At 43.4% G+C, this 10,804-nt stretch overlaps 1 protein-coding gene across 2 annotated transcripts; it reads left to right on the forward strand.

Moving 5' to 3' along the window:
• Nucleotides 1-1,098: 1,098 nt before the first annotated feature.
• IL22RA2 (interleukin 22 receptor subunit alpha 2) lies at nucleotides 1,099-8,657 on the forward strand. Of its 2 annotated transcripts, none has more exons than XM_063153460.1 (8): nucleotides 1,099-1,271; nucleotides 2,419-2,638; nucleotides 3,044-3,165; nucleotides 4,167-4,317; nucleotides 5,119-5,297; nucleotides 6,547-6,716; nucleotides 7,159-7,336; nucleotides 8,428-8,657. In XM_063153460.1, the coding sequence occupies exons 3-7, from the start codon at nucleotides 3,099-3,101 to the stop codon at nucleotides 7,312-7,314; spliced, it is 723 nt and encodes a 240-aa protein (XP_063009530.1). In that variant the 5' UTR covers nucleotides 1,099-1,271; nucleotides 2,419-2,638; nucleotides 3,044-3,098; the 3' UTR covers nucleotides 7,315-7,336; nucleotides 8,428-8,657. The 2 variants fall into 2 exon arrangements, with proteins under 2 accessions (XP_063009530.1, XP_063009529.1); XM_063153459.1 differs by having other exon boundaries at nucleotides 2,537-2,638.
• The last annotated feature ends 2,147 nt before the right edge of the window (nucleotides 8,658-10,804 follow it).

Below are 10,804 nucleotides of genomic sequence, written 5' to 3' on the forward strand. Positions count from 1 at the left end.
AAAAGACTGAAAACTGTGGCTCCAATTGCAAATAGTCTTTAGAGTAACATGAACCACTCACATTTTTTTTATTTTTGTGTGAAATGCCACACATGAGAGAGAATTGCCTTGCCTCTGGCAGTTACTAGAAGTATTCCCTGCATGCTTTGGGTATGCTTTCTTCATCCTCCCACATCCTCAGGCATGTAAGCAAAACCCACCCTGACATCCACTGCAAATGTCAGACTCACATCTGCAAACCCAAAGGTTGTGCTGCAGTAGCATTTTCAGGGTTGCATGTCCCCCTCTTATGTATGGGAAACAACTCTTTCAAGGGCACAAGAATAAAAAAGAGTAACAAGGAGGTGGTCCTTTCAAATGAAATGAGTCAAGCAGCTTTCAGCAAAAATACTTGACTTTTACCTCTGTGTAGCAATAATGTATCCTCAAAAGAAAGCAAGCTGTTTACACAGCATTCAGATAGGTTTCTATTCCAGCAATGGAAAAAAATCTCATACCCATGGTTTTTTTATGTTGGGTCACAAAAATATCAGTTCTGCTGTTTCACAATGGTTTGGATCAGAAACATGCTGTAGTGTAAGCTAGGATGAGCTAGTAGCATAACTACTTCTGTGGATTCTCCTGGGCTAAGTAATACGCTTCAACTTTCCATTTCTTCATAAAGCACTGTTCAGCGTAGCTTTAATATTGTTTATAGCAGTTCTCATTTTTAAACAGCATTGCAGCCTGCATCATCCTGTGCTCCTTGATAGTGTACATTTTGAAATGTGCTATATACACTGCGAATACACTGTATATACACTATATAGGTATTCTGTGAGACTCCAGACATACGCGTACATGTCTGCACACGTGTGTGCGTGCAGCTGCTCCTTGTGGCTGTGCTGATTTGTACCCCACAAAGCCCTGAAGCAGTGGGACCGAGGCCGATGAGTAGCACAGGTGCCAATAGGCGGCTGTTGCCACAGCGGCTGCTCCAATGACAGCAGAAAGTGTGTGAGGAGTCAGCGATATGCGCAGAGCACAGCCCAGCTGCAGATAAAGCGCTATCGCGGTGCCGTGCGCAGGAAACGCTGGGTGTTTTCCAGCACCCATGTGACAGGCATTTCTCTCACCACAGCACACAGCAGCCCTTTCCGAGCAAAACCCGCTGGTGCTGGCAGGCTGGCACTCAGCTCTGCTTTCCTAGGAGGAACCACCATCAAAAGGAACTTTGACAAAGGTCCACACTTCAGCTCCTGGCAATGGGCTGCTTCTCGGGATATGGGAAGGTGTGTACAATTCGAGTAAATAAATACATGACCTGTGACTAAACGCTGATGACTTTTCAGTCTAGTGATTGGTTTGTAAAAGTTCCCTATTCCCGTACTTGAGCTCATATAACATGATGAAATACTAATTGAATTTGGCGTGGGGAACTATTTAAAGTAAACAAACTATTAATTTTCAAAAAAATCTGCAGCTGGAGATAGAATTTCTGACTCCTGCCTGCAATTTGGTGGGGTTTTTCTTCTTCATTATTTCTCAGTTCTTTAATTCCCTAAATTGGTTTGACTATTTCATTATTCAAAGCTACACAGTTAGCATTCTACTATATATGGGGCAGGTTTGGTGCTAGTATAATGAGATATAGGTGATCAGCTGCACTGAGACCCTGTGCCCATCTATCTGACCAAAATCAGCTTCTTGACTAGATGTTGCTCAGTTTGTTCAATATAACTGGTGGCCTTCAAATAAGTTCATTTGAACCAGAACTTGCACTTTTTTTGACCTGACAAGTCTTCTGTTTCCACGTTTCCCCAAAGTAAAGATGATTTCATGACAATTATTTGTTAGTAGACAGGTAGTCTTCACATCCATTACTCCTTTTGTGAAAGCTATTACACAGGGCTGCGCTAAGTCTTACAAAATTAGCATTTTTCTCCTCCTGCTTATCATCATGAGTTTGCAGAAAGAGAAAGCATCCTGACTTGTGCTTAGTTGCACTAGTGCATGAGCAGTGAAGTACCAGTGGGTGTCAGCATCGGGGAGCTTTCGGGGAGGGAAGAGAGAGGGGCAAGCCTAGGCAGCAGCACGGCGTTCCCCACCAGCAACAGAATTGTCTGAGCTTTCCACACATCCCAGGAGCACAAAACTCCTCTCCCACCTGGCAGACTGCATTAAAGCATTTGCAAGAACAAAGTGAGATTTTTTTCAACGGAGAGCCCCAGCATCCCCAGCCCTGGGGTCAAGCTTGTAGGGTCGGACACATTGGGCAGGCAGGATGCAGAGGATAACACCGACAAATGCCAATATTTGTGCAGGCAGTGTGTGTGCAGCACACCTGCACCAGTTGGGGCATACGATTCCCAGCAGTCTGAAAGTCCAACCCAGAGTGGCACTTTGCCCTGTGGGCTGGGCTTATCTTCCTAATTCCAGGCTGGAGGCTGTCAGTCCTGCAATTTCCCCAGCATCCCAGCATCTCCCCGGCAGCCAGCATGGGATGAACATGCTGTTCAACAGCCAGAAGTGATTTCACAGCCCCTCATTCCTCCAGTGACAGCCCCCTAGATGATGTCCTGCCACCAGCACACCTGCAAACTCCAGCTCTTCCTTTTGGTCCAGAGGCAGTCCATCAAACCCAAAGCGCATCCCATGGGTAGGTCTTTTATATCTTCAGAGCAAAATTTCTTGTGTTCTTCAGCTCTGAGCAACCAGTGAGCTGAAAGTAAATAAATAAATATAAATAAATAAATAAAATATTAAAAATCTTAGCATGGCAAGAAAGAAAACATCTGTGATAAATTTATGGGGTAAAGCAATTTTGGCAGACATCATCTGGGAATTAGTGTGTTAAAAAAAGGACCTTTTTCATAATGGCTTGGTTCATAATTAGTTCCAAACTCTGCATGACCACAGCTGCCAAGAAAGAACAATTGCTCATGTTTAATTTAGAGCTACTCATATGTTTTGCAGTTAAATTAAACCAAAGCCAAACCGGGGAATTTGGAAACCACTGAAAATAAGGGGAACTCTGGAGTGCTTAACAATTACTTCCTCATAGGACATGCCCAAGAGGAAGAGAGGTGCTTTTCAGTCATGGAGCTGCTCTCCTAAGCATGAGGAGGATCATCATGCTTTCCTTCCTCTGCTTACTGATGCACCTGCTTCAGGATGAGACAACTTGTAAGTAAGGGCTTTTTGCTATTTTCCTATGTGGGAAGGGAAGGGGGAGTGGAAGGACAGGGCTTGTTATTGAATTTTTTGGATGAGTCAAGAAATCTCTGTATCTTTTGGTGGGTTTCAAAAGCTAGTCACTTTCAAATTAGTTTGTTATTTTATCATTCCAGGTTCTGAAATGCAGATAAAATGAACGTGTTAGCCATTAGATTTTTTCATGGCTGTATTACCAGTTCTAGTTCAGCCAGTACAAGTCTTATCTGATTCTGTGCTCTGCCAGGTTAAAAGCTGCTGTCATCTGGGTTGCAAAACCCACAAAAATATTAGGGTTTGAATGATTCAGAGAGGTTGTTAACTGAACCTGTTATAAGTAATATAGCAGCTTGAAAATAGATATCTTGAAAACTGTCAGACAGCTTTTCCAGTGCTACAGACAAGAAAAGAAGTGAATTTCAGGAGGTTGTTTATTAGGCAGGAGCTGGTAAACACGACTGTGGTAACAGTTAAAAGAGCTATAATCTCTTCAGGTTAAAGCTGAGCTGTGGAGTAAAGCAGGAAAGAGCACTTGACTTTTAAGTATTGATGGGGATGCTCACTGCAGACTCTGTGAAGAGATCTGAAGGGTTTGTTTCCTGGGATGATCATCGGGCATCTTTCACAGCAGCAAACTCACTAAGGAAAAATATACCAATAAACCAACATAAAAGGAAAAAAGAAAACCAAAATAACAATGAATGAACAAACAAACCCAAAACAAACAGCAAAAACTCCCGCCTCAAACACTCAAACCACATAAAAGTATTCCTTTCATAGTTCTAAATGTGTTTATTTTGCAACTGCTCGACTTTGTGACTTGGAAAGTTTAGAATGTGAGATCCAGGAGATTTAATTTCCCTGTGGTCTGCTAGTCATGAAGCAACATGGTCTGTAGCAATACCCTCTGATTCCAGCATGGAGGAGCGTGTCTGTGACAAACCCCTTATGTTATCATTCCTTCTTATCTGCAGCGCTTTTAGTTTTGGGAAACCAAGACCTGCAAGATTCGATTAAGCCACAGAAGGTAGAGTTCCATTCGTTAAATTTCAACACCACTTTGCATTGGCAGCCTGGGTGGGCCAGAGAGGCCAGAGATGCGCTCTACTTTGTGCAGTACAAAGTGTAAGTACCAGCGCCTCCCACTGGGCTGGGGCTCAGCCCTGCTGGGCATAAAATGATTTCTCAGGTGGCAGGAGGTTCTCATTCCTGGGCAGCAGCCATGTCCTGCTTGGCTGCCAGCTCTCAGTTGTTTCTGCACTTACCAATCCCATAAGGAGCAGTCAAGCAGCACAAGGCAGGCAAGGAGTAAGCACCATGCTCTGCACCCTCATTGCACCAAGGATTTGAAGGAAAATGTAGTTTGCAGGGGACGTCTGAAAGCCACTGGGTCCAGCCACCTGCCTCAAGCAGGTCTGGGTATGTCAAGTTATTCTATAATAGAACATTAAATGCATCTCAGTGGCCTATCTTGCCCACAGCACTCTCTCAGGGTGCCTTGCTTGGAAAGATTGAGGCAACATTAGGGGCTGGTCTCCAGGGTCTTCTCCCATCCTTGGCACACTGGTGAGTGCCTGAAATGATTATTGCCCTTGAGGAACAGTTTAGTGAAAGCCAGCATTCTGCCCATCAGTGAGCACACTGGCTGAGCCACAGCTTGCCCACCTCTCCCATGGGGCAGCTAAGAGACAGCTTCTGACAGGGCTGGTGACCCTGTCTCTGCTTTAGATTTCTTTCAGAAAAGACATAAACCTGTAGCTCCCAAGCACCCATGAAATCAACCTGCCCTGTTATCAAACTGAAGGCAGTTAATTTCCATGGCAGGATCCTTGTCAGTGCCACAAGAGTAAAACAGATGGCTGAGAATCTGCATGGACACAGGCAGTGATCCCTAAAGTTTACATCCTTCCTCCTCTTTCTCCACAGGTATGGGCAGAGCACGTGGCAAAACAAAGACGAGTGCTGGGGGATTTCAAGCCATGTCTGTGACCTAACGCATGAGACCTCTGACATCCAGGAGCCTTACTACAGCAGAGTGAGGGCAGCCCTGGCTGGTGTCTACTCCAGCTGGAGCCTCAGCTGCAGATTCACTCCTTGGAGAGAAAGTAAGTGCAAACACTTTCCTGGAAGGAGTTTGGTCTTCCATGGCATGAAACACATCATTTCTGCTCACAACTTGCAAACATGAGTTATCCTTTTCTAGCCACAAAGCTGTGTGTAAAGAAGTGAGTAATAGCTCTCAGGTGACCTGTTGTGCCAGAGTAGTTCTCCACACACTTGAAAGCCAAGCGATTATGGCTAAACAGCCATTTACCAGTAATTAGAAGATCAAAAAATCCCTTTAATTCGAGCTCTTCCTCTGGGCATGGAAGTACACAAATAATTTTCAGGCATTTTTGGAGCTGCTGGAAAGACAGGACTCAAGACAATAAAAAAGAAAGCATTTTTTCCTTGTGGGGAGAAGAGAGAATAGAGCTGTGTGGTGTGTGGCCACTATTCTTGTCACATTTATGTGTTATCCCGACTGCAGGAAAGGACACAGAAAGGACATGTGCAAAGCTTTTGGTTAGCACTGTCATTATAGTGCCACAGTATGTTAGAAATGGAGGACTGCCCACAATGAACAATAGCAGTCTATCTACCAGCAAGTTCACCATGAATTAACCTGTTTTCCCTCACTGGCCAATGCCAAATCAAATTGCCAGTGTGGGTCACTCCACAGCCCTGAAGTGCAAATTACCTTGAGCCTCCTGCACAGATGAAACCACAAGCTTTGACATAAAGTGCCTTGTAGCAAAACCAGAATATCTTGCCCTGTGCCACCTCCTCCTCCTCTTGGAGGGATTTGTGTGGCAGCTGCTGCCCCGTGTCCCCAAACTTCTGGTGCTGCACACACATGTATGCAGGCATAGGCTTCAAGCCTTAGCTGTGTTTAACCAAGCTGATTCCAAAATATTTGAAAGTGATGACATAAACTGCATCCTTGGCACAGCTGAAATGGTTTAAATGGATGTTTTGTGCAGAAAGCACAAAGACAAATACGAGGGAAAAAGAAAATCAGGGCAATTTTGGAATTTTTCTTGACCAGTCAGCACATAGCAACATCGGCTCTAAGGAATTTCAAAAAGCTTAGCTCAAAGATAGATTTACAAACACAGGAAATGTCACCTCCAAAATAACAATAACCAAACCAATAAACACCAAGAAGCAAGAATTTACAAAGTGTCACTTGAGGAGTAAGTACAACATAATATACTGTTGGTACCATGAGCGTTGAAAGGATTCAAATTGCATTCTTGGAAATATTATTCATAACCTATAATTGTGTTTATAGCTTTGGTTTTTTTTCCATAGCTATGATAGGACCTCCAATGGTCACTGTGGTTCATAGCAACAAATCCATAACAGTAAAGCTCCAGGCTCCGCGTTCTCCTTATAGAAGGAAGAGAGGCAGCAAAATACCAATGACAAACTATTATGATCTGCTGTATCAAGTCTTCATAATTAACAACTTGCTAGATGAGGTAAGAGTATATTCAGATATGAACCCTTTACCATTGAATAGCCAGAAAAGTGTGGGCACACCCTATTTGTTTTGCTGTTGAAAGAGTCTTCTGGGATTGTGAGAGCAGCAATGACTGTGGAAGTGTTTGAAAACCAAGTAGGCTTATCTTTCAGGAATTGAATTTGATTGAATTGATTTGTAATTCCTCCCTGTATTATTTTCCATCAACTTAATACTTCATAATCCATTACCTAGTTTAAAAAATTGGTACTGGAGAGGAATCTGGGAGGGGAGGGGGAAGGGAATTTTCTTTTAAAAGCATAAATAAGTTATTAATGCTGTTGAATTTGTGTAAGTTCATGTGCTGTTCTGCATCCTCTGTTCTCATTGAACTTTACTCTCAGACACACTTGCTAGGGAAACGTGCTTGACTGGCTCTTCTTTCTCCACTCTGTATGAAGCAACACAGGGTCCTGGTGTATGAAGGGAAAGACAAGGTAATTAAAATAGAAGATTTGAGGCCTGGAGTCAGCTACTGCATCGTGGCTAAAATGTACATGCCAATGCTGGACCACAGCAGCGCCTACAGCAGCAGGCAATGTACCGTGCTGCAGTGACAGGGCTGCACCTCTGAGACAGGTAAGTCACTGTCTGAAACTGGAGATGACTCTGGCAGTCAAGATCTTTCTCCTCACCAAAGACAGATACTCTCCAAAAGTAGAGAAAAAGTGTGGCATAGAAACTGCCATCCCACATGACAATATTACCTGGAATACTTACATAATCTCAGATGCACACCAGGTAAGAATGATAAGGCCAAGATGATTATAGGAATGGGATAGATAATTATTTGCATGCTGGCACTGGCCTCAGAAATATCTGCTTCTTCCCTTTCTTTAAGCAGCTGTACATAGTATAGTTAAATAGTTATACGTAGCATGGCTTTCATAAATGCATTTCTGTCAAGTAATAATTAACTAGAAAAATGAGTGACCTCCAACTTTATTAACATGCAATTCTCCTGCAAGCTCTGCCAGCCTTTACTGCCCAGGAATTGATCTGATGGAATAACTAAAATGAGCCTGTCCCCTTTTCATGGACACTCTTCAGTGTAGTGTTTTTAAAAAGAAATCAGTTATCAAATGTCATGAGTACCCATGGGCCAAAATGCAAGAATTATCTCCACTAGCTGATATGAAAAATCTGGTTTTTTTACTTACATCAATCACTAGGCTATTGTCACATGTCATATCCCTAGCCAAAAGATTTGCTATCAATCCTGCCTTGCAGGTATAAAGGCACAGAGAGTACAAAGGCCTAACCCAAACTTGACTTCATTGGAATTGGCCTTACCAAGCTCAGATTTGGGGTAACAGAGGAAAACTGGATAAGTGTCAGTTTTAACTTGGGCTTCTGTTCTCAGTTCTGTACCCTAAAACCATAGAAGTTCTCCTTTCTTCTGCATAATATGATGCATATCATTGGTGTCTCTCGAGTTTTGGTCAGTGGGTTTAGGCTAAGGAGGGAGTCACTTCCTAGGGGACTTTCCTGCATTTTTTCCTTGCCTGCCCTGTACTGTAAAGAGCTGGTTAGAGCTGGACTTCCAAACAACTTGCAGAGGGACAGGACAGATGCAGGTGAAGGGCATGTGTTGAATGTCAGTTCAGTTTAATACCACCAAGCTTAAATGCACATGCCGGCAGCAATTCTCTTTCTCTTCCCCATTACAGGGATAATGGCAGAAGATGCCTTCCATCACAGGTCCAGCTGTAAATCAACATCTGCTGTCTATGTCTGGAATACATACTTGGATACTTTTTAAACTAACCTTTGCTGCATTAAATTATTTGATTATTTGATCACAATCCTTTTATGCTACATGAAGGAGTCTTTGTATGTCCCATATTACAATTCATGATGGTATATATTTGCATTTTCCAAGGTAACAGACTTGCAATATAAAAATGAAACCATTAAAAAAGTCTTTGTGGAAATATCCTTAAGATTGCTTCTAAGGGTTTTGTATTTTACATCTTGAAATTAAAATACTATCTATAAAATAGAAGTTTCAGATCTTTTATGTTTTCTGCATGATCACAACTGAAAATTAAAAAGGCGTCCTTCCTTTAAAATAAGAACTGTACAATGCAGGAGTAATTCCATGCTCAGGGTGTCTTTGTAGGACCCTCAACACAATATTTCTGACAGTGAAACCAGTATGTGATTAGTCAGGGATTAACATGAACTAAAACAGGAAAGATCCTCTCTTCCATTCAGTGAAAGGCAGTTAAAGGAAAGAGACCCTCAGCAAGTTTGAAACAGAACTGTGGGGAGTGGCTGATAAACCAGAAGGCTGTGCTGTTATTCAGTGGGACCTTGATAGGCTGGAAAATTGGGTGGAGAGAAACTGAATGAAGTTCGGCAAGGCCAAGTGTAGGGCCCTGCAGATGGGGAGGAATAACCCCAAGTGCCAGCACAGGCTGGGGACTGACCTCCTGGAGAGCAGCTTGGCAGAGAAGCACCTGGGAGTGTTGGTGCATGCCCATGAGCTGGCACTGCCCTTGTGGATCCCGGCAGGGCCAGTGGATCCCAGGGTGCATTGGGAATAGTGTAGCCAGCAGGTCAAGGGAGAAGGTCCTGACCTAGGGAGGGCACATCTGGAGTGCTGTGTCCACTTCTGGGCTCCTCAGTAGCAGAAAGATAAGATGTGACTGGAGAGGGCCCAGTGGGGAACCACAAAGCTGATGGGGGCTCTGGAGCATCTCTTTTGTAAGAAGTATCTTTGGGGGTTGAGTCTGATAGTTTAGAGGAGAGAAGACAGAAGGGATCTCATTAATGCATGTAAATATCTCAAAGGTGGGTGCCCAGAGGATGGTGCCAGACTGTTGTCAGTGGTGCCCAGTGACAGGGCATAGGCTAAAACACAAGAACTTTCACCTCAGCAGGAGGGCAAGCTTCCTTACACTGAGGGTGGCAGAGCACTGGAACAGGCTGCCCAAGGAGGTCATGGAGTTTTCCTCTCTGGAGACATTCTAACCCACTTGGACACATTCCTGTGCCCCCTCTAGGTAGCCCTGCCTGGAGAGGGGGGATGGACTTCATGATTTCCAGAGGTCCCCTTCAGACCTAATTCTGTATTCCGTGACCTCTATTTAAGCCATTTCACAATAAATGGTGACTGAATGCTGACCATTACCTGGGTTTTCTGATGATTTTAGCCCTTAATCATACAAGGGAAAAAATTGCTTGGGCAAGGTCTGGGTAGCGACTCACTAAGCCATGCCAGGAGGGAGAGGTGAAATAGCTTTTGCAGATCTGCAAGGTCTGTAAGTAATGAGAATCTTGGTACTTAACTATGTTCTGTAATTGAAGACTAAATTAGAGGAGGTGAGAGTGGCACAGACACAAAAGGGCAAAGAAAGCCATGGGAAAAATGGAGGTCCCAGCTACATTATTATTATCCACTTTTCCCTTAATTCAAGTACACAAAGGTGGATCAATTCAGTTTAAGTAACAGACATTGAGTTCTCTGAAGCCAAATTCAAAGCATTTTTCATGGTCTGTCACTAGCACCTCCCCTGGCGGCATCAGAGCTGAGAGCTGCCTCAGGATGATGGCAGTAGGCATTTGGGAAGAGGGCTGTGTTTAAGGAAGTTAATGCTGGTCACTCTTGCCTTTAACAGAATGAAAGAGCTTGTTACATAATAAATACTTCCACACCTGATTATAATACATGATATCTTTGAACAACTAGGTTTGCAGACATCCAGCCGTATCCCCGCATCTAGTCCATAAAACCACAGGTTTCTTTGACCACATTTCCCTTTTTGCTCCTCTCTCAGTTCTTCCAGTTGCTTTGCCCACTCATATCCCACAGTTTCTTTACTTAGCTAAGACATTTTTGAGAATCAAGCCTTTAAATCTCTGTGCAACACCTGGTGCCAAGACAAGTATGAGATCCTGGTGCCTTGCACTGCCCAGAAAATCTGTCCAAGCAAACAATTAAGAAATAGTGTATCTGGTATTTCAGCTGTGGGTTATCACAGCCTGAAAACAGTATCTGTAGTAATTGAAGTTCTTTCTGAAATTCATTTACTTCCTTAGGGC

The sequence above is a fragment of the Melospiza melodia genome, chromosome 3 (genome assembly GCF_035770615.1).
Source record: "Melospiza melodia melodia isolate bMelMel2 chromosome 3, bMelMel2.pri, whole genome shotgun sequence".
NCBI classification, from domain to species: domain Eukaryota; kingdom Metazoa; phylum Chordata; class Aves; order Passeriformes; family Passerellidae; genus Melospiza; species Melospiza melodia.

Coding starts and splice junctions, on each gene's coding strand:
- IL22RA2 (XM_063153459.1), top strand. Junction 4,318..5,118: donor TACTTTGTGCAGTACAAAGT/GTAAGTACCAGC, acceptor CTTTCTCCACAG/GTATGGGCAGAGCACGTGGC. Junction 6,717..7,158: donor TTAACAACTTGCTAGATGAG/GTAAGAGTATAT, acceptor CTCTGTATGAAG/CAACACAGGGTCCTGGTGTA.